The sequence below is a fragment of the Urocitellus parryii genome, chromosome X, assembly GCF_045843805.1.
Source record: "Urocitellus parryii isolate mUroPar1 chromosome X, mUroPar1.hap1, whole genome shotgun sequence".
NCBI lineage: Eukaryota > Metazoa > Chordata > Mammalia > Rodentia > Sciuridae > Urocitellus > Urocitellus parryii.
Genome location: NC_135547.1, coordinates 40,722,826 through 40,744,043, shown reverse-complemented (window position 1 = coordinate 40,744,043; position 21,218 = coordinate 40,722,826). Strand labels below are relative to the sequence as shown.

Genomic DNA, 21,218 nt, shown 5'->3' with positions numbered 1-21,218 from the left:
TCCCCAAGTTCAGGACCCACGAAGGGCCCTTAGTAGGGTCAGCAATCCAGTGGCTGACAAAGTATCGTATTATTAATTATGGGGGATGTAGAATTTAATGTCCAGTCTTTTCTTCTCCCATCAAATCAATGAAGAGTTGCACCTGAGATCACAGCACCACCTTCATCGATGTCTGGGCCTGGCAGGCCAATGCCACCCTTTTCACCCTGCAAAGATTAAATATATTAAACACAAATATTTCTCTGACCTCATCACAGAAGATCTATGTGTTCTCATAGCCAGTACCTAGGAAAATGAAATGTTCCTCCTTCTCAGACCCTTGATTTCAAGGGCCAACTAGTCCAGAGTTAATTTCAAAGGGCAATAAATTTAAGTCAAAGGTGACACAAGGCAGGCCAGAGGCCTGGCACTCGATAGCAAACCTGTCAAGGACAAGGAATCCCAATTTTATTTTGCAATACTACTTAAGGTCATTCTGCTTCTGGGCCTTGGAAATACATCACAGGCATAGACAACATGGACATACTCAAGAGGTGCTAAGGAGGGAGCAGAATTTAAAAATGTTTTCTACTCTCAGCAGGCTTGGGACTGTAATACTGTCACTAGCTTTGTTAGTGGGTGATGTCAGGAAGAGAAAGTCAAAGGAGTCCTAACTCTCCCAAAAGAGGGACTCAGGCACCAGAATAAGATATAGTGGAATACCCAAGATAGGTGGTAGGCACTGACTGCCCAAGGTGCAGGCAACAAGGGATACAAGTCTGTAGAGAATTTAAAAATAATAATAAAACCTAAAAGTTGGTAGTATCTGAGGAATGCCATCAGCTTGGTGTGCTCAAAGTATGTTGTATGTATTTCTGGAGGAAAAATATACTATCTAAAACATCAAAATTAAAAACACTTCATTTAATATGTAGGCATTTATAGTAATTCTTCACCTTTCCACCTCCTGAACCCTAAATTTTCACTTCCCAACCACATTACCTTAATTCCTGGAAATCCATTCAGCCCAGGAAAACCTGGAGGCCCCATCATGCCCTGTGACAGAAACATAATTATCACTAAGTTCAAAGAATAAGTGTATAAATGGAGCTGGTATTTGAATTAGGCTAGGGCAAATTGCACAGGAATTTTGGCTGGCATTCAGGGTATGTGTGGCTTCTAACTGACTCTGGAAGAAGAGAAGGCAATATGGCACTAGACAGTCAACTTGCATATTAGGAAGTACAAAGGTCACAAGGCTATGGCTACAAGCAGGCTAGCCATGCTAGTCCCCAATATCATGCCAAAGATGTGTTACCATATAATGACGTGGCAAGGCACCACATGTGACATTGGATACCCATCCATGCTCTTAGGTGAAAACAAAAGAGATTGGCTAAGATTACATTGTTAAGGTTAAGTGGAAAATTTGCATTCTAAGCAATGTCTCCATTTGGCCATGTAAAGAAAAGCAAGGGGGCCTTTTGATTAGAATTTTGTACACAAGTGCTTTACTGATATTAACAAAAATACCTGTGTCCCTGGAGGACCTGGGACTCCTTCTAAACCAATAGGACCCTGTAAAGAGAATAGCCACACCTTAGAAAGATTATTGGCCCACACTGGAAAAAGTTGCTAGACTTACATAATAAAGCTCTCCAACTGAGTTCAAGATTTAGTGGCTCCTAAAGTCAGGTAAGAGAATGTTCCTAGACCTGACTTAATGACTTCTTTCTAAGCACTAATCCATCAGGCTGAATAGCATTTGTAAATGGAGCATTTTTAAAAGCTAAATAAATGGAAACATTTTAAGTAGAAGGTGGAATTTGGTAGAAGGGCTGGGTGGTATTATACTTAGTTTGCATTAGTTCCAAGTCAGAGGATTTTATAATAGATTATGGGACAGCCTCTTGTCTTCCACCTCAAATACATTCTTTGTTGGTGATTATGTGTTTTTAAGACAACAGAGACAGAAAGATAAAGACATGGCAGGGTAATGAGTGAATATTGTGAAATACTCAAAAGAACTCCTAAAAACTGCATGGACAAACTTAAAACACAGTTCTATATAATGTTACTAATTTAACTAAGGCTGGCCAACTACTTATAGTTGAAGATCTAAGTGCCTTAAGCTAGGATCAGATAGGCTGATATTTATTTTTCTGTTCAAAGTGACATTATTATCGTCAACTATTGACTCCAAGCTTACTACATTCTATAATTACCCAAGCTTATTTCTGTCCTATAAAGATTGCACTTGTTCCTCTTTCTTCCATCCTTGTGCTACGTCCCACCTACATTCTACTGGGTGAGAATGGAATGAAAGAAAGACAACACTCATATCATTCTTTAGCTCAGAAGATAATTTACATGAGGGCAAGGATAATAAATAGGCTGAACAGCCACCTTGATTAGGGAGCATATCATTCCTTATTCTAGAGAGATACTCAGTCAAGGGAATAGGGCCAAATAGAGAGAAGGAACCTATCAGGGGGCTGAGGGAGAGAAACAAGAGAAACTTAGGTGGCTATCAAGTACATAAAATAAAGGACCAGACATTAAAGAAAATGGATCAGATGACTTGACAAATCGGGGAAAGCAACATTCCAGGTTCATACCCTAGGTCCTGGCAAACCAGGGATTCCCTTTTCTCCCTTTTCACCAATAGATCCAAGTTCCTAGAGGAAAAAAGAAACCACAGGTTATGATATTCTTCTTCTCTTAAGTCTCCAAGCTCCATTCAAAGGAAGGAGGTAATTTCAAATCAGCTCCACTATTCCATTAGGGAGGCTAATCATTTTGCTGAGTCTCTTGCCAATGCCTGAAAAGCACATAGGGCCTGAACATAATTTAGTCTATTGCTTCAGCATTCCTTTTTGATTCTAGAAGTAATGTCTTTCCCCGAAAACACTATTACATGTATTTATAACACCATGAGCTAACAGCATAGGAATAATAAAATACCCAATCTCTTTGATTCTAGGGAACAGGAAACTAACACACAGAAGGGTTAAGAATCAATGAAAAAGTCAGGTCTTCTGTCATTAATTTCTGGGTCCTTTCCATGAGAATCAGTTGTCTTCTACCATCTAGGAAATGGACTCTGACCCACGGAAGACTGTGCAAATCCTTGGGGGTCTGTAGGTTGATACTAGAGGGAAGAATTTTCCCCTTTGGAGACATGATGACTGCAACATCCTTTTCTGTAGGAAGGATTATTTCTAACCAGAACTCTGCAGCTCCATGCTGGGAATGTAGGGTTCTTGCCAGGTCCTAGAAGTGTTGCAAATGGAACTGTTAAGATGGACTCCAGTCCTACTTGCCCTGCTCACAGGACATGAGGGTGAGTAGCCATGGGTATGAATTGGGGATTCTCTAGGAAAAAACAAGGACTCCAAGAAGCATACTGAATGTGAGAGAGCTTCCTATCCTGTGGGTATCAGGTAAACATCTGGTCCCCCAAGATACAGAAGAGTTCATTACCAAACTGAATAAAGTCTTTAATGGAAAACTTAAGTGGGGCCATTTTGTTTTAATGGAAAACTTAAGTGGGACCATTTTGTTATCATTGTTTGAAATTGCCTATTTTGGAGCATAGATTTTGGTAAATAGCACTTGGGCCTATCATGAGAGTAAAGGGGGCAATGAAGCTTTCTCAAATGGAAACTTGTGAAAAGATGCTACATGTTGTAGTGGCACGTCTCCTATTGTCCACTTAATGTGACCTGGCTCAGCTGGTGTGAGGGCACGGGTCCAATCCCATTTGTAGCTTTTTCTTACTCTTACATACTCAGTGCATTCCCATGGGCACTGAAGCCTGGCTGAATACCCCCATGGCTTTCTAGGCTTAGGGTTTTGTTTTTTTCCTTAATGTAGGTTGCTTGTTGTTATTGTTGTTGGTTTTTATTATTGTGGGGAGGGTATGTGTCTGTGAAGGGTCCAATTCAAAGCAGGTTTTGCTTCCTACTTGCCTTTTCTCTTTTCTACATCTACAGTTGTGTGTCAAACAGCTCAGCCCTTATGCTGAATAGATTTTCTAATTCTAAAGGACTGTGGGTCAAACTGAATGCAAACTCGTTTGAAGTGTTTGAAATATTTTTTTTTTTTTTTTAACATTTCAAATTGGAAACCACTGTATGCTGCCACCTGGTGGAATGTGTCTATGGGCCTCTGAGTTTGAACACTTCAAGCGGTCTTCCCTGACCTGACCAGGAAAGCTGTGATAGCCAGTGCTGCCCTCAAATCTTAAAGCACTAAGATTGGCTATGTATGAAAGTTTTGTAAGCAGAAGGCCTCTGTCACACTCTCTTCTGTTTCCCTCCAAGGCGCTGTTACTGCTGCCTGAACACATACAAGGTAGTCCAGTAAATGATTGCTGAATTGAAGGCTTGGTTAATGAATAAACTTGTTTTAAATTGGTTTAAAAAGTTGTTGAATTGAATGGAATAATGACCAAGAGAAGGGGCAAGCAGTGAAGAATAGAATGCCCAGAACTATCTCATGCCCCCCACTTATCTTGCTCAGTTATAAATATAAGGGGACTTTGTACTCCTTCTTTAGAAAGCAGAGAAAGCCTCAAGATTCTTGCTTTCTCAAAGAGAGAGTCTGATAACTAGTGTTGCAATGTGAACAAAAATAAATACATGAAAAATGTAAGAAGGAAAAAATAAAGAAATGTGTGCATGTGGAATTGAGCCATTAAAAGATAAATGGCTTGGCAAGTTTGCTGTAGTCTCAGCTTGTCTTCCAGCACAGGGAGGCACCGTACAGGGACCCTGCTGAACAAGCTATTTTAGCAAGTTGTCCTGGGACCTGGCCCATCACAGCCAGCTCTTGTTGAAAGTGGTCCTGCAATGGCTGCTCCCACACTCCTACTCCCCTGTGACCTGGAGAGCCTCACTACAGCACTAGCTTAACTCTTTCCTGCTCTCCTGCGCCCTGGGCTCCTGAAGATTTTAAGTTCCAGGGACACTCAATTGAAATAAAAGCCCACCTACCCATTAGTTACCTCAGATCCACTCAATAGTTACTTCAGGATGTGACAGTTTCTTCTCTTCTGCCTCCCCTCACCTCTTCCAGTTTGCCTTCTGGTTGCTGGCCCCTTAGACAGAGGCACATGGGTATACAAATCTCTCTGATAATCTCCATAGGAGGAACTGTACCCTACAAGTGTGAGTGTGCTGCTGGGGATAGGGTATAGGAAGCTAGAACTGAGCCAGAAAAATCAGGGCTATTTGGTCACTGGAGGTGGGGGCAAGCTAAAGAAAAGGAGGTCTAAATCTGTTAGATTGGGTACCTTGTCTCCTGCAAAAATTTGGGCTCAGATGGAAAGGAAACAAATGGCTAAAGGGAACATCTTAGATTCCCTAGAGATTTGCATCCTCAGCAATGCCTTGTTTTGCAGTGAGCATAGATAATTGACAGCTGATGAGAGGACTTTGGATTTGAGAAGTGTGTTTCCCCTGAAAAGCCCAGAATGCCCCAAATGTTACCACCTTTCTCCTCATAGCTTTTCTGCCAAAGGTATTTAGGAACTTACCATTAAGCAGATAGAGATATTAGGAACAAAGCAGTTACATGATTTGGCCACAGTAACATTGAATCTGTGCTGAAGTGGGCTCAGAACTCTGATTTCTGTTTCCACCCTATGAAAATATGCTGTTCTATGTAAAAGGAGGTATTTTCCGGCTTTGATTTTTTTGCAACTGGCCGTTTCCACTTTTCAGCCCTCACTGTGAAATACCCTCACTTTTCAGCCCTCACCAGAAATACTGAGATTGAAACGGTGTTGCAATTTATTACTGCACATTGTGGTCAGTCAGTTTCTTTTTATTTTATAGGACAAAAGGGAACAGATTGAAATTGCAACAGAAGAAATCCTCTGAGCTCCAACTGAAGAAAAGGCGTGACCGTGAACCACTGAATCCTATAGCACCAGAGATCATAAAATCCTTTCTATGTGATTTAGAGACAAAACACCACCACCTCGGTGAATAGAACAAACTGGACAGTAGGGGGCAGTATGGTATGGGGAAAAAAACCTCTAAACTGGCTAGAATTAGAATGTGATAGACATCATTATCCAAAGTACATATATGAAGACACGAATTGGGTGTCAACATACTTTATATACAAACAGAGACATGAAAAATTGTGGTATATATGTGTAATAAGAATTGTAATGCATTCTGCTGTAATTTTTAAAAAATCAATAAAAAAATTAATGTCAATCTCGACTCTGCTAATATCTAGCTTTGCAAATCTGGACAAGAATCTTCATCTGTTCAAGCCATGGTTTCCTTGTCAGTATGAGGCATAAGCCAGGCTTATCCCAGGCTTATCTCACCTTGCTTACCTCACAGGGTGCAAGATGGCTAGCCAGAATCTACGTGAAATGCTCTACAAAGAAAGGTGCAAGGGCTGGGGCTGTAGCTCAGTGGAAGAGCGATTACCTTGCACACATGAGGCACTGAGTTTGATACTCAGCACCACATAAAAAGACAAATTAAATAAAATAAAGATATTGTGTGTCTATCTACAACTAAAATACCAATTTTAAAAAGGCCCAAACCTACTTGCAAAGAGCTCTTCAACAGAAATATAATATGAGCCATTATATTTTCAATTTTCTAGTATCCACATTAAAAAGTAAAATAGAGATTCGTTTCACAATGTATCTTATTTACCTAAATATACAGTAAATATTATCATTTTCACATTGAAGTAAAACTTGTTTCAGAGATATTTTAGGCTATGTTTTTCATACAAATTTTTTAAGATCCAATGTGTATTTTACATGTACATTACGTCTCATTTCAGATCAGTCATATTTCAGGACCTCAGTAACCATATGAGGCCACTGGTTATATTATTGGACAGCACAGCTTTGTATTTTGTAAAGAAACTTCACATACATTGTGAGCAGGACCCCAAAAGAGTAAATATGACCACAGCCATATTACAAATATACAGACAGAGGTTCAGCAACTTGCCAAAGTACCAAAGCTGGAGCTGGGTGTAAGGACTAGGTGTTTGTATCTGACAGCAGGTTTCTGTTGCTTTCTGATTCATTAGCTGCACAGCTGATTAAAATCAAGGACACTGAACAAATGATTCTCTATGCTCACTTGTTTCTACAGAGTAATAGGAATCCTCATGGAAGCAACCTGTGTCACTGGCTCCCTTGTTTTGCTTTCTGGCCATCCAGAGAGAGACAAAGTGTTTCAAAGTACTGTAGGGAAGGACTGGAGACATCTATCCCCATTGTGATAGCAAGCAGGGGCAGGACTTGTCACCTTTGATTCATTAATTTTCCTCTTATTTTCTACCTCAAATCCATGAAAATCTTGTCAGCTTCTTCAAAACATCTTATGATTTGAGATAGATAAACCAAATATAATATATCATTTTTATTTGTTTTCTCATTCCAACAAGGCAACTGTAATTATATATATATACATATATATATAATAAATTTGAATTTTTGTCTTATTAGCTGATATCAAGTAATTACTGATCATTAATTAGTGATGATGATATTGTCACTATGTTTTAACTCAGTTTTAGAAATACTGTGGTATTTATGATGAAATGATATTTGCTTCAGATTTGCCATGTTTTGCTAATTGTTGAATCCAGGTGATGAGTACCCGTGGGGGTCATTATGGCATTCCCTCTGTTTTTGTGTATGTTTCAAATGTTCCATAATAAAAAAATGTAACATGTTTACATTTTGAATTCATCCACTTCTTCCACTTCCATTGCTACCACCAGAGTCCAAGTCACCACCATCATTGTTTGCCTGGCCTTCTGCAATAGCCTATGTTTGCTGTTATATCCCCTATCCTCTCTCCCACCCAGTCAGAGTGATCTTTAAAAAAATACAAGTCAGATACTTCCAATGGCTTCCCACTAAACTTAAAAACTACATTGGATCTGCAAAGATGGCCATGATCTGGCTCCTGCTTCTCTGTTTCTTGTCCTTGCTTACTTTGTCCTGCCCACTCACCTTGATGTTTCTCCAAAATGATGAACTTTATCCAACTTCAAGGCCTTGGTACTTAATGGTTCTCTTGATCTGAAACTTCCTGGTCCTTTCCTGACTTGCTGTCTCATAATATACAGGTCTCTGTCCACCTATCAGTTCCTGAGAAAGATTCTTGTGGGGACTCTGTCCCAAGTGGTCCACTCTATTCCCCACCCATATTCTATCACTTTACCCTTTTTCCATATTTTATTTGATGATATATGAACTTTCTTTTTTTGTGTGTGGTGCTAGGGATGGAATCCAGGGTCTTGTACATGCTAGGCAAGCACTTTACTACTGAGGTACACTACTGGCTCCTGTATTTACTATGGATTTAACTCATGTTTATTTTCCATATTCTCTGTCACTCTCATTAGAATATAATCACAAAGACAGAGACATTTACTTAATGACTGTTGTAACCTCTTTTATGGTTTAGATATGAGTTGTCCCCCCAAAGCTAACATATTAAACAACATAAGAGAGTTTACAGATGAAATGATTGAGTTGTGACAGCCTTACTGGAAAGGATTAACTGGATGGCAACTGTAATCAGGTAGATTGTGGCTGGAACAGGCAGGTTACTATGGGCATGCCTTCAGGGTTTATATTTTGTCCTTGTTGAATAGAGTTCTCTCTCTCTCTCTCTCTCTCTCTCTCTCTCTCTCTCTCTCTCTCCTTCTTGATAGACATGGCCTGAGTTTCTCCCCTCCTCCATGCCCTTCCACTGTAATGTTCTGCCTCACCTTGGGCCCAGAACAATGGAGTTGGCTGTTTATATACCGAGAACTTGGAAACTATGAGTCCCAAATAAACTCTTCCTTCTGTAAACTTGTTCTTCTCGTGTCTTTTGGTCACAAAAGCAAAATAGTTGACTAAAACAGCCCCTGAGTTCAGTAGAATGCCTGCCATAAAGGAGCCCCCACAAAGTATTTGCTGAGTAAAAGAATCTGAGCTAGAAAAGCAGATACAAAAGTAAAGATAGGAATACTAAGAAGACTTACCATTTACTAAACATTTTATAAGTTCCCATATGCACAAAGCCTTTTTATTGCATATTATCTCATTTAATTCTTAGACCACTCTATAACTTTTTTTTGTAGGTTAGGGAACTAAGACTCAGAAAAGTTAAGGAAATTTAAAAAATCTAGAAACTGATGAAACTAAAAGTCAAGCCCAATTCTGTCCTAATGCTAGAGCTTGAGCTGATAATCTCTAAAATATACAGATTCATGGAGAATCACATTAATGTCCTCATGAATTCAAGAATCAAGAAAATTTCCTTAAATGCCTTATTATAGTGATACTGGTAGCATTCTCTTCAACCACCATGAGAAGAGGTCTTTCTGTTAGCCTCCTAGTGCTAAAGGTTTTTTCCAATCAATCCATTTAATATATGTTGACCAAGTAGGAAGACTTACCGGGAACCCTGGAGGGCCACTCACGCCTGGGAAGCCTGGAGGCCCTGGTTCACCCTGGAAAATATGCCAAAGGCTAGTAAGTAGCATCAGGGAGCAGCAAACACAAAGAAGGATGGTTTTCTCAAAGAATTTGGGCTGGGGAGTGAGGAACTTATGGATATTAGGACTGGGGAATCAGATAGTGGTGTAGGTCCCCATGTTGCCCGATTGGCAGCTGTATCAAGATATCTTGTTTAGGGAGCCCTTTGCCATGTACAAAGATCAAGACCCATGACTGTATAAAACAGAATCTCAAATGCATTGTCTGTTTAGAAGACAGAAAGAATGACTATTTTTTTTTTCTTGTGGAAGAAACTGTTCAGTGTGATTTCCTGTAACAAACTATAGGCTACAAAGAAGTTACTGATTTGGGACTAGAATAACAGTGGCAACTTGCATAGGCACACATAGTGTTCTCTTCTGTCTTTCCCTTATTTGCTAATTTATCTATAGGTACCATAGAAGGGTTCCCTAAGGTGTGCAGGTGATCAGGGAGGCAGACAACCTTTTATATGCTCCCAGACTTTCCTAAATCAATGATTATTTCCTGTAAACTTGGAGGGGCCTGGAGCTTCTATAAAGGCAATATTAAAAGTGTGAGACAAATCATGCTTGCCAGCTTGGGCCCTTTAACCAAGGGAAAAAAAATATGATAAAACTCAAAGGAACCCTGAAGGAAGGGAATTCAGGTTAATGAAAGGTTATCTGCACACCTTACCAGAACAAAGCCATTCAAATCCAACCATGTACATAGTATATATTCACCTATGCAAAAATATAGATTATGAAATATCTCAGTTAAACAAGGTTACAGGGTCGGTTTTGGTAGTTTAGATCAGGTGAATCAGGACATCTGCTACTAGCTGGTGACAGTATATCCTATTGTAATGTCAAATTTTGAGGTCAAATAACGTCTTCAAAAAATAACTCAAATGAGATCCTAATTAGAATAAGTATATTATAGTATATTATATATACTCCATGTATATATAATATACCAAAACACATTCTACTGTCATGTACATCTAAAAAGAACAAATTAAAAAAGATAACTCAAAATGAAACATTTCTATGGTATGTGTTCTGTTACAGTGCTTTGGGGACAACCTAAGTATTGAGACGTTTGGGAGTTAGAAGGTTAAAAACCCAAATGTTTAATTCTTGTTACCTACATATTGAAAAACAGACTCAGGCTTTTTAGAAAGCTTTTCACAAGGTACAAAAGAAAGAAGGCTTTACTCTTAGTCCCAAACAAAGGTCCATTACCTAAAACCTTTCAGTTTTTTAGAATACTCTCATATTACAGATGAATTCTGGTATTAATAAGAAAGGGATTATTAATTTTTTCTGTTCTAAGTGTTTAATACCTTGGATCCTTTCTTCCCTTTGGGGAATCCCATGAATTCTAGTTCTCCAGTAGATGGTGGTGGTCCTGCGGGGCCAGGGAGGCCAACATCCCCCTGTAAAATCAAAGGGAACATTAAACAAAGGCTAAACCACACAGACTATTTATCCAGAGGGTGAGTCTATCCTCTGGATGTAATTAAAAAATAAACTGTCCATTACTGTGGTTGTTTCATCCTTGCATTTATGAGGAAACAAAACTCTCATTGCCAAGGGATTGAGAATTATAAGCCTGACCAATTGAATTTTGTACCAGCACTGCAGAGGGAAGAAGCAAGATAGATAAAAGAAACCCATGGATTCATGGTTGCCATGGTCATGCACAAAAGGGTTTTTAGAAGACAGCCACAAAGGGGTTTCAGCAAGGTGAACAGCTACCTCTTGGCAACAATGATCAACTCTAACTGGTACAAATCTTTGCCAAGAACGCAAGCAGAGGCAGTGAAGTGTTTATTGGGACATTAGAGGCAACAGTTGCTCTTTCACAAAGCAGTGCTATCCACAAGAGCCAGGCAGGAAGAGGTGGAGGGCAAGTTCCCAAGCCTCGTTAGAGATTCCCAAATCACCATACAGTTTATACAGAAGGAAATGAGGGAAGGAGAGAAATGAAACAGAATTGTGAAAGAGAGGTTAAGAAAGAGACAGACGATTAGACCAGTATAGAGAGAGAGAAGAGAAAGAGAAGGAGGAGCAGGAAGTATTAAGGGAAGGGAGGAAGCAGAGAAAAGGAAAGAAGGTGATGGGATATACAAAACCACAGGGAAAATCAGGTGGAGGGAAGAAATATTTTAGGAGGGTATGTTTGTTAAGACAGGTAAGAAGCAGGGAGATGACAGTATTTTGAAAGATAAAGAACCACAAAAGCTGATGTGTCACATGTGTACATGCAGCCCTCAAGGGATACCATCAGGGAAATCTATGTGGATAAGGAAATGCCCATTTCTTAAGGTGAAGAACCAATCCCCTATGGAACTGGAGACTATCATGCTAAGTGAAATAAGCCAAACCCCAAACACCAAAGGCCAAATATTCTCTCTGATATGTGGATGGTTGGGGGAAGGGGCAGGGAATGAGAATGGAAAAGACAGTAGAATGAATTGGACATAACTTTCCTATATTCATATATGAATACATGACCACTGTAACTCCACATGATGTACAACTGCAAGAATGAGAAGTTAAACTCCATGTATGTATAATATGTCAAAATACATTCTACTGTCATGTATAACTAAAAAGAACAAATAAGAAATAAATTATAAAGATTATTATCACATAAAAAAGAACCAATTCTCTTTCACAAGCAGGCACATGCTTCAAGAAATTAGAGACATTTATTGGAGCATGTGTAATGCAGATTGTATTTTCCAAAATATGTTTACCTTGACTCCTTTCTCTCCTTGGAAACCTAACCCCATATTTCCCTGGGGCACAGGGGTACAGGGAAGAAAAACAAAATCAATTATAAACAAGTTCCAGGAACTTAAATTGAAATGCAGTATTATTTTTCTCTTACCAGAAAGTAAACTTAACCAAACTAGTATCTCTCTGGAGAAACCAGAGTACTAAGTAACAGGAGATAGAATGTCATAAGACAATGTATACTTACATCAAGACCAGGGAAACCAGGGGGGCCTGGAGGACCCTAGATTACAAGAAAAGAGTTAGCACCTGTCAATTTTCAAAGAATATGGGCATGTTGGAAGTCACTGGGGATAAGTCCTCTTCCTGGCTTGGTGAAGACTGGCCTTGTTATAGCAGATTCTAGCTCCTTCTCTCATAGTTTCTATAATCTCCTGAGAAAACTCTCAAATTGACCTGGTAACCAAATTCATGCTAAGGTAATGAAGACTTCATGTATCATTCTTTCCAACAGATCCAAAATTTAAAATATATATATTTAGTTGTAGATGGACACAATACCTTTATTTTGTTTGTCTTTTTATGTGATGCTGAGGATCAAACCCAGTGCCTCTCATGTGCTAGGCAAGTGCTCTACCACTGAGCTACAACCCCAGGCCCACAGGTTCAAAAATTTTAAATGATGACTTGGTGAAAGTAAGCCAGAGTCACAAGCAAAGGGATGTCATGTGTTGCACATACACCAGTGATACACATATTTGATATCAGAAAAATAGGTAGATAGGTAGAGCCATCCAACATTCAATGCTGAGAAGAATTTTGAAGCTTTGTGTTCAGGGTATGTGACAGAAGTGGTGGTGGTATGATTGATTAGCAATGTCTGTCTTGGGTAAGGGAGCAGAAGATAGCAGAAGATATGTCATGTTTCTGCCATCCCTGGGCTATACTTTGAGTTGAGCTGAACTAGGAGGCTTTGGAGTTATAGATTGGATGGTAAGAAAGACTCTGACAAATAAAGATAACCAATAGCTCCTAGAAAGAACATGTTTCATTTTAATCCTCCAGGAAGGGAAGTTGCCCTTCTCTACTAAGATGGCCTAGATTACATAGGCTTACATTTAATCTGTAGCAAGGTAAAGAAAACTGTCATGTCAATATTGTGATCACATACGAGATTTAAGTTGGTCTTACTTGTAATCCTGGTGGTCCTATGGATCCTGAATCTCCAGGAGATCCACGTGGTCCACGTGGGCCCTAGAGTAGTAAAGTTTTACCATGGTCAAAAAGCAAGACAGTTTTCCAAGAAAAATAAAAACATCTATGTGCACAAAATTAATAAAGAATGTTTACTGCAACTTTATTCATAATAGTAAAAAAATGGAACTATCCCAGGTATCCATTGACACAAGGACTGATAAATGAACTATAATACATCCATACAGTGAAATAAATACTCAACAATAAAAAGCAACAATCTACTGATATATGAAAACTGTGGATGACTCTCAAAAGCACTGTACTAAATGAGAGAAGCAAGACTCAAAAGGCTATACTTTACAATATTTCTTATATATGAAGTTCTAGAGCATACAGAAATTAATCTATGATGGAAAAAACCATAATGGTGGTTAACTTTGGGGTAGGGACAAAGATTTACTGGCAGGAGGCAGAAGGGAATTTTCGAGGTGATGTTCATGTTATATTCCTTAATAGAGGATTGGATTACACAGTAGTATGCATTTGTGAAAACTAAGCAAATGTACATTCAAAATCTGTGAATTTTACTGTAAGCAAATTTTATATAAAAGAAAAACCTGCAAACAAACAGTGAAGTTTAATGATAATATGCTATAATATTTAGGAGTAAGTGTTCCCATTGTAAGTTTACTTTGCAGTGCATCAAGAGTAGGGTGAATTGATAGAAGGATGGATAGATGGATAGAGCAGGGATAAATCAAGTATAATAAAATATTAATGGTATGTGTTTTCCATTCAATTTTACTCTATATTTTAATTTTCTTACTAAAATGCTATAAAAAAGAAAAAAAAACTAAAAAGAAAGAAAAAGAGCTATTTAGTGTCAGATAAAGTAAATGTCAAGACAAAGAATATTTACAGAGATTTTAAAATTATCAGAATTAAAGAGGGGGCTCTTCATAATGATAAATAAGTCATGAAGAAGACAATATTAGATGTATCTATATAACAGCAGAGCTTCAAAGTATGTGAAGCCCAAACTGACAGAACTACAAGGTGAGGTAGGCAAATCCACAATTACAGTGGGAGATTTTAACATCTCTCCCTCATTAATTAATAGAACTTTAAAAAATGAGGACATTAAAGATCCAAACAACATTGTCAACTACCTTGATCTAATGGATACTGTTTATATTATTATACTCAACAACAACTGAATACATGTTCTCTTTACATGCATATATGGAACATTCACCAAGGTAGATCATATGTGGGGCCATAAACCAAACCTCAGCAAGTTTAAAAGGATTAGAATCACACAGAGTATGCCCTCTTAACTGCAATGAAATCAAACTAAAAATCATTAAAAAGATATTTAGGAAGTTGTCAAATACTTGGGAATGAAACAACACACTTAAATACTCCATGGGTCAAAGAAAAAGTCAGAAGGGAAATTAGAAAATGTTTGGAACTGAACACCAATTCTAAAGGCAAGGCAGAGAAATCAAGCAAAAGATTGGAGAAATGTAAGGCCTGGTTCCACTGGGAACCTTGTAACCTAATCTGCCATTATGGTATACAACATGAACATCAATCAGAAAATTTCCTCCTGTCCCTTCCCAGTAAATCTTTGCCCTCATCCCAAGGCTAAGAGAGGTCAGGACTTAGGAGGAAAAAAAGGGAGGAATTCAAGGATAGTCCCTAAGAATGAATGACAATATAAACATTGCTTTGAAAAGAACAGCCTGTTTTCTCTTTACTGATCACAAATCTCTGGTTTAGTCATTAAACATCCTGTCCTCAAATCTAAGCACTTTCTATATGATGACTGGGTAAATAGACACTGTACTTTTTTGGACAGGGAACAAATCCCTAAGAGAAGGTATGCAGCAAAAACAGTGTATGTTATTTTACAAACTTAATGATCACACCATTTCAACCTACTTTGTGTAGCTCCAGGGGACCTATATGCCCTTGGCCCTTACTCATCTTTGTTTTTGTGTAGGCTTGCATACCTCTTGTTTCTTGCCTAAAGCCTCCTCCCACTGCCTGCAAGTCTAAACACCATCCATACTTGTCAGAAGCCACCTTCTCTAAGATACAAGTCTCCCATGATGCATCTTTAGGTGAGTAGCATCTCTTCTTCTAAGTTACGGTGGAATTCTATTTTATTTCTTTTATAACATTTATTTTAAATTAATGTTTTAAAACAGTAAATTATCTTTCACAGCAGTGCCTCCTAGTCTGGTAATCACTGTGGAATTCTTATAACACATTCCTTCCATTAGTTTTCACATGCGGAGGGGAGGGACTGTGTCTAGGTTGCCTTAGGGAACTCATAGCACTTTGCTCCTAGGAGGTATTCAATATTTGTTGAGGATTGAAAAAGGAAGGGAAGAAGGAAGGAATATAGGAAAGATGGAAGAAAGAAGGAGCAATTCTTAGGCTACTTCAAAGGAAAGTGATGACTATGTCGAGTTCAAGGGGAAAGAAACCTCTTCTTTGTACTGGGGATTGAGCCTAGGGATACTCTACCATTGAGCTATATCCCTAGGCCCTTTTAGTTTGGAGACAGTCTCACTAAATTGCCCCCACTGGCCTTGAACTTGAGATTCTCTTGCTTCAGCCTCCTGGGTTGATGGGATTACAGATGTGCACCACTGTGCCCAACAAACAAAGCTCGTTTTTAAAAATATTTTATTTTAGTTGTAGATGGATGCAATATCTTTATTTATTTATTTTTATATGGTGCTGAGGATCAAACCCAGTGCCTCATGTATGCAAGGCAAGCGCTCTACCACTGAGCTACACCCCAGCCCACAAAGCTCTTTTTAATACAACTTAAGGCCTTTCACGAACAATTATCAGAGTCCCTAAAAAGAATTTCTCATATGGAATACCTTTTTAAAATAAGTGTGTTCTAGATCTTTTGTACAGCACTGAACACTTAGTAGATGCTTGCTGAATGAAAGGCAAGATACTTTTCCTAATACTTCCAGAAAAAACAGTAATCCCCACTTATCCATGGTTTCATGTTTCATGCTTTAAGTTATCCCCAATCAACCACAGTTCGAAAATATTAAATGGAAAAAGTATCATGGATTTAATGGTCAAATGAGCTTTACATAGTAGTCTAATGTTATATCCCAATGCCTAAGTCATTTATCTCACTTCATCTCACAACATAGGCATTGTATCATTTCATATTTTCGAAGAAGGGTAAACACAGTACATTAAGGTATTTTGAGAGAAAGCAAAACAAAAGGGGCTAGAGAGTACATTCACATAACTTTTATTACCATGTATTATACTTGTTTTGTTTTATTATTAGTTATTTTTGGTAATCTCTTGCTGCATCTAAATGACAAATTAAACTTTATCGTATGTCTATATGTATAAGAAAAAACATAGTATATATATATATATATATATATATATATATATATATAGGGTTTGATATTATCCATGGTTTCAGGCATACATTGGCAGTTTTCTAACATATCTCCCACAAATAAAGGGGGGCTACATAGGTTACTGACCTAAAGTCTGAAAGCCTGTCTGTTGTGAAACTTGAGGTAGACAGTTCATCTTCTTGGTAACTTCTCATCAAAGAAATGGGAATTGTATGACCTGTTCTATCTCAACTCTGTAGATTGCCTTAAGAATCGCTATGAAGACCTTCAAACACCATACAAAACAAAACAAAACAACAACAACAAAAAACACCACCTGTGACTGTTGACTAAACACTGAGAGCTCAATACATAAATAACAACTTACAGGGATTCCATCCAGTCCAGGTAGTCCAGGATCCCCCTGAGAAACAGACAAAGGCGGGACACTGAAGAGATTAATCAATCAGGCCTGCAGTATTTTAGACAACTAACCTAAGATTCACGGAGATAAAATGCATTACAGAAAACCTGGGCCTCCTCTGCCAACATTTCATGTTTTAAATATTGCATGAATTGGACATATTCAACCATTTACTTTTTTCCTATGAAAAATCTGGACTCTTGAAGACAAATATTATAGCCTTGGCTGAACAGGATTTCATATTTTACTTGGATTAATTAATTTTCACCTTTGCTAGGAACTTATCAATTAGAAACTGCTTCTGCGGGCTGCTGATTTTCCTGCTCTTTTTAGAGGAAGGCAAAGCTACCTTCCCGTGTGCCTTCATCCCCAGAGAATCTGTGCCCATATGTATACAATGCAAATCAGACATTTCAAGGGAAAATCAACAGAGCATACAGTCTCTGATTACGTTTTAATTACTTTGCAGCATCTTAAGCCACTGTATGAATCTGTAATATAACCATCTTGTGGAAACTGCTGTGTTCCACTGGATCTAGGGTCTCTTTGATTTTGGGCAAAACCATTTAATCAATGTTTGCTAAGACAATGGCTATATTTTGACACTTACTAGTCTTACCCCACTTGGCTTGCAGTCAAAAATCAGCTCTCTGTAGCATGGAAATAGCACTGCCTGGGGTTAAACTCTTTGGTTAACTGGCTGTGTGGCTTTGAGCAAGTTACAAAGCCTCAGTACACCTCAGTTTTTCTATCTGTCAAATGAACAATATAAAATCTGATAATGGCAAGGTCCTTCCCAATTACTGTTTATGACACCTATACTTAACAGCCCAAACCCTGGATCATCTCTAGTTCTCCAGTTACACAACCCCATCTCTGTCTTCCAGAGCAGTTTCCAGTGTCCCCTGCTGTGTGCATTAATGGAAGTCAGAAAAGTACCACTGAGTAGCTGAGTGAGCTTGGAGCATCTTCCCCTCAGATGTTGGGACCTTAGATTCTCATCTGCTATCAGGGCAATGATGGGTTCCTTTCCTACTCTGCAAAGAAAAAGGGTCAATCCTTTGGAAGAAGGATTTATGAGACTCCACAAGGATATCAGGCAGCATATACTAAGAGTACAGTCACAAGAAAAAAGAAGGTTTTTGACAAGAGATGAAAGTTTCCATCTAGCTTCAGAGCTGATGAGCATGTTTTTGCATATATGGAGTGCCCAGCTAGGGTGATTGGATGGTATGCAGAGGCAGAGAAGGCCAGGCCAGGATCCTAAGCTGGTGGCCACACTGAGGCAGACAGACATATATGAATTAAAACTAAGATATACACATGTCAAGGATTCTAGGATATTCCAAAGATATCTGCTTCTAGAAAACGTCTTGGCTTGTCAAAGAAAATTATACCCATGCAAACTGTTGTGTCTCTTATTTTTGGTCTAGATCCTACAAGGCAGATCTCTTTGGCAGTATAGTTGCAAACATTTCTGTCAGTGTTTCACCACAAAAGCTCCAGATCCTTTTAAATCCAGCTTGGTCTGCTCCTTAAATAGAGACACAGATGCTAGTTGTAGAAATATTTTTTATTGGAAGTGGGGCCTAATCCTGGGGAGCCCATCTTACAACCTACTCAGCTGGCTGCCTTAGAGACTCTTACCTTCATTCCTGCGAAACTTCCTGGAGAAGGAATAGGTTCCCCTTTTGAGCCTTTCTGACCAGGGAGCCCCTGAATAAAATAATAAGAGAAACTTGTGAAGAAACACATGCATGCATAGTTTTGTTTATAGTATGATCTGATCAGATGGAGGATGGAACTATGAGAGCCTGAAATTATTTGGCTTACTCTATGACAGAACTGGCTGTGCTAAGGGGCAAAGCATGACCCCTTAACAGTTGCTAGTGTCTCAAGGTTAGATGTCCATTCCTCCATTCCCCAAGTCAAAGGTACGTTAAAGGATATGGATTAGACAGAAGAAAACTTAACATTTATTCATACCATTGATCTGAACAAACACATAATCCATAAGCCTAGAGTTCACTACTCTACCCCCAACAGGTATAAGACACTGACAGAGCCTAGGACAAAGGTCATCGGTTTTTATATAAAGAGCCAGATATTAATTTAGGGTTTGTGGGTCACATCTGGAATCTGCCCCATATTTTTCTTGTTCTTTCTTTTAAAATATCTTTCAAATGTAAAAACAGGCTATAGGCCAAGTGCCATTGTGCACCAGTTGTAGGCCTCTGGTCTAAAAGTTACCTATAAAACCATTGTCATCCTCTGCTTCTACCACACAACTTCCACCTCAACACCTGTGTAAGGGGCTGATGTGTCGTGCTGTTAACATGGAAAACAGCTCAAAGTACCCAATCCCAATCTTTGAACTAGATTTCTTTTTTTGCTGTCTCAGTGGCAAATGCTGGCTAATATCTTCTAAAGTTTGTCCTCCTGGGGAAGATCAATGTCCTTACATCTAAGGGGAAATCAGGATTAGTACTGGGGGAAGGGTTAAGCTTTGGGGACTGAAGTGTTGACTGAATGATGGATTCTTTGAGTGCAGGGACCATTGGTATTATAAAAGAACAACATGGTCCCAGAAGCATAAACCAGTTTCTTTCCTAACACCTGCCTGTTTCCCCTTTTTCTTGTGGTCACTATTGTTTTCAAAGCCGCTTCAAAGAAACTGGTTGAATAGAGATTCCCGGGTATTCAGCAGGGGATAAGGTTCAGCTTAGTAAAATACATTCCCAAATTCCTATTTAGGCTTAAGGTAAGGTTTAGGGACAGGATTAAGTTTCTACCCATGTCCTGTGTTCATCAGGGGATGTTTTATTACCTCAGGATCTCTATTCTCTTTGGGGGCAGAATTCCCTTTCCTTTATCACCACAGAAGTATTCTTTTCCTCTCCCCTGTTGCCATGGCAATGTTTGGAGGCCTTTGTGATGCACACAGATTATTCCATGTTAGGAATATATCTTTTCCTACAGCCTCCCCCTTCAGCTATACATTGGTTTGGTCCTTAGATGTCAAGGTCCTTTATGGCAATCTGGGGTTTGTGATTTGTCTGTTTGTCTGTCTCACTTTCTCACAGGTACACCCACAACCTGGTTACTGAAGGCAATGGTGATGCTATTCTAGTGAAATGCCAATTAATTGTTGTAGCTATGAAGCTATTTAATGGATACACTGGTTTCTAGTTAAAAGTCTCACATAAGAACCCTTATTAATTTAAATGTTTTTCAAGTGAGGTTAAAAATTGGCTTGAAATGTGTTATTTTCTCTTTCCAGCCACTTTAAAAGAAACCAGCCTTGCAAAGATATGATATATACTAGAGATTCTTTAGATCCAAATATCTGAGCCTTATCTGGAGGAATATAATTAAGTAAAACTGATGAGACTTGAGTCTAATAAATATCAACCCCACAATCAAGGGTAATGATGTGGGGTGGGGACTAGCTTTTTTCAACCTCAGCACCAGTGACACACTGGACCAAAGGATTCCTTGATTTGGGGGGGGGTGCTATTCTGAGCCCTCAGTTGAGACATGGAAAGATATCAATAACAATTATCAAATATCCCCTGAGGGGCAAAATCACCCTGGTTAAGTACCATTGGTACATATCAAGCTTGCCAAGCCTCTGGGACCTTGTTAATGCTTCTAGATCATATGTAAACCTTCCAAGCATTTTCCTGTATCTACTGATGAGTGAACATGTCAGATAGCCCAAGTGTATATTTTGCTCTGAAATGTACTATAACCTTTTAACAATCTTGCCGATTCCAAAAGCAATATTTAAAGAGCAACATGAAGTAGTGTGGCCTGTGTACACCCCCTGCAACTGGTATTCTTTAGACTTCTGTTGCTGTTGTGTTGCCAACACAGATTCCAGCTTTGGACAAGGGACTGCAGTGACTGCCCCAAAGAAGCTTAATGAGGTTGCCAGATGAGCAGAAAAAGAGCATATTTGGAGGCAAGCAATG

The 21,218-nt window shown here is 38.8% G+C and overlaps 1 protein-coding gene across 1 annotated transcript in view; it reads right to left on the bottom strand.

Annotated features, from left to right (window-relative positions):
* Col4a6 (collagen type IV alpha 6 chain) overlaps positions 1–21,218 on the bottom strand; it is a 66,405-nt gene that overhangs the window by 38,088 nt on the left and 7,099 nt on the right. The window contains exons 5-15 of the mRNA XM_077793616.1: positions 18,892–18,960; positions 17,209–17,244; positions 13,423–13,485; positions 12,479–12,514; positions 12,252–12,293; positions 10,833–10,925; positions 9,427–9,480; positions 2,598–2,657; positions 1,513–1,557; positions 982–1,035; positions 143–206 (exon numbers count right to left, since the gene is read on the bottom strand). Coding sequence (XP_077649742.1) covers positions 143–206; positions 982–1,035; positions 1,513–1,557; positions 2,598–2,657; positions 9,427–9,480; positions 10,833–10,925; positions 12,252–12,293; positions 12,479–12,514; positions 13,423–13,485; positions 17,209–17,244; positions 18,892–18,960 — 616 coding nt within the window. The remainder of the gene's footprint in view (positions 1–142; positions 207–981; positions 1,036–1,512; positions 1,558–2,597; positions 2,658–9,426; positions 9,481–10,832; positions 10,926–12,251; positions 12,294–12,478; positions 12,515–13,422; positions 13,486–17,208; positions 17,245–18,891; positions 18,961–21,218) is intronic.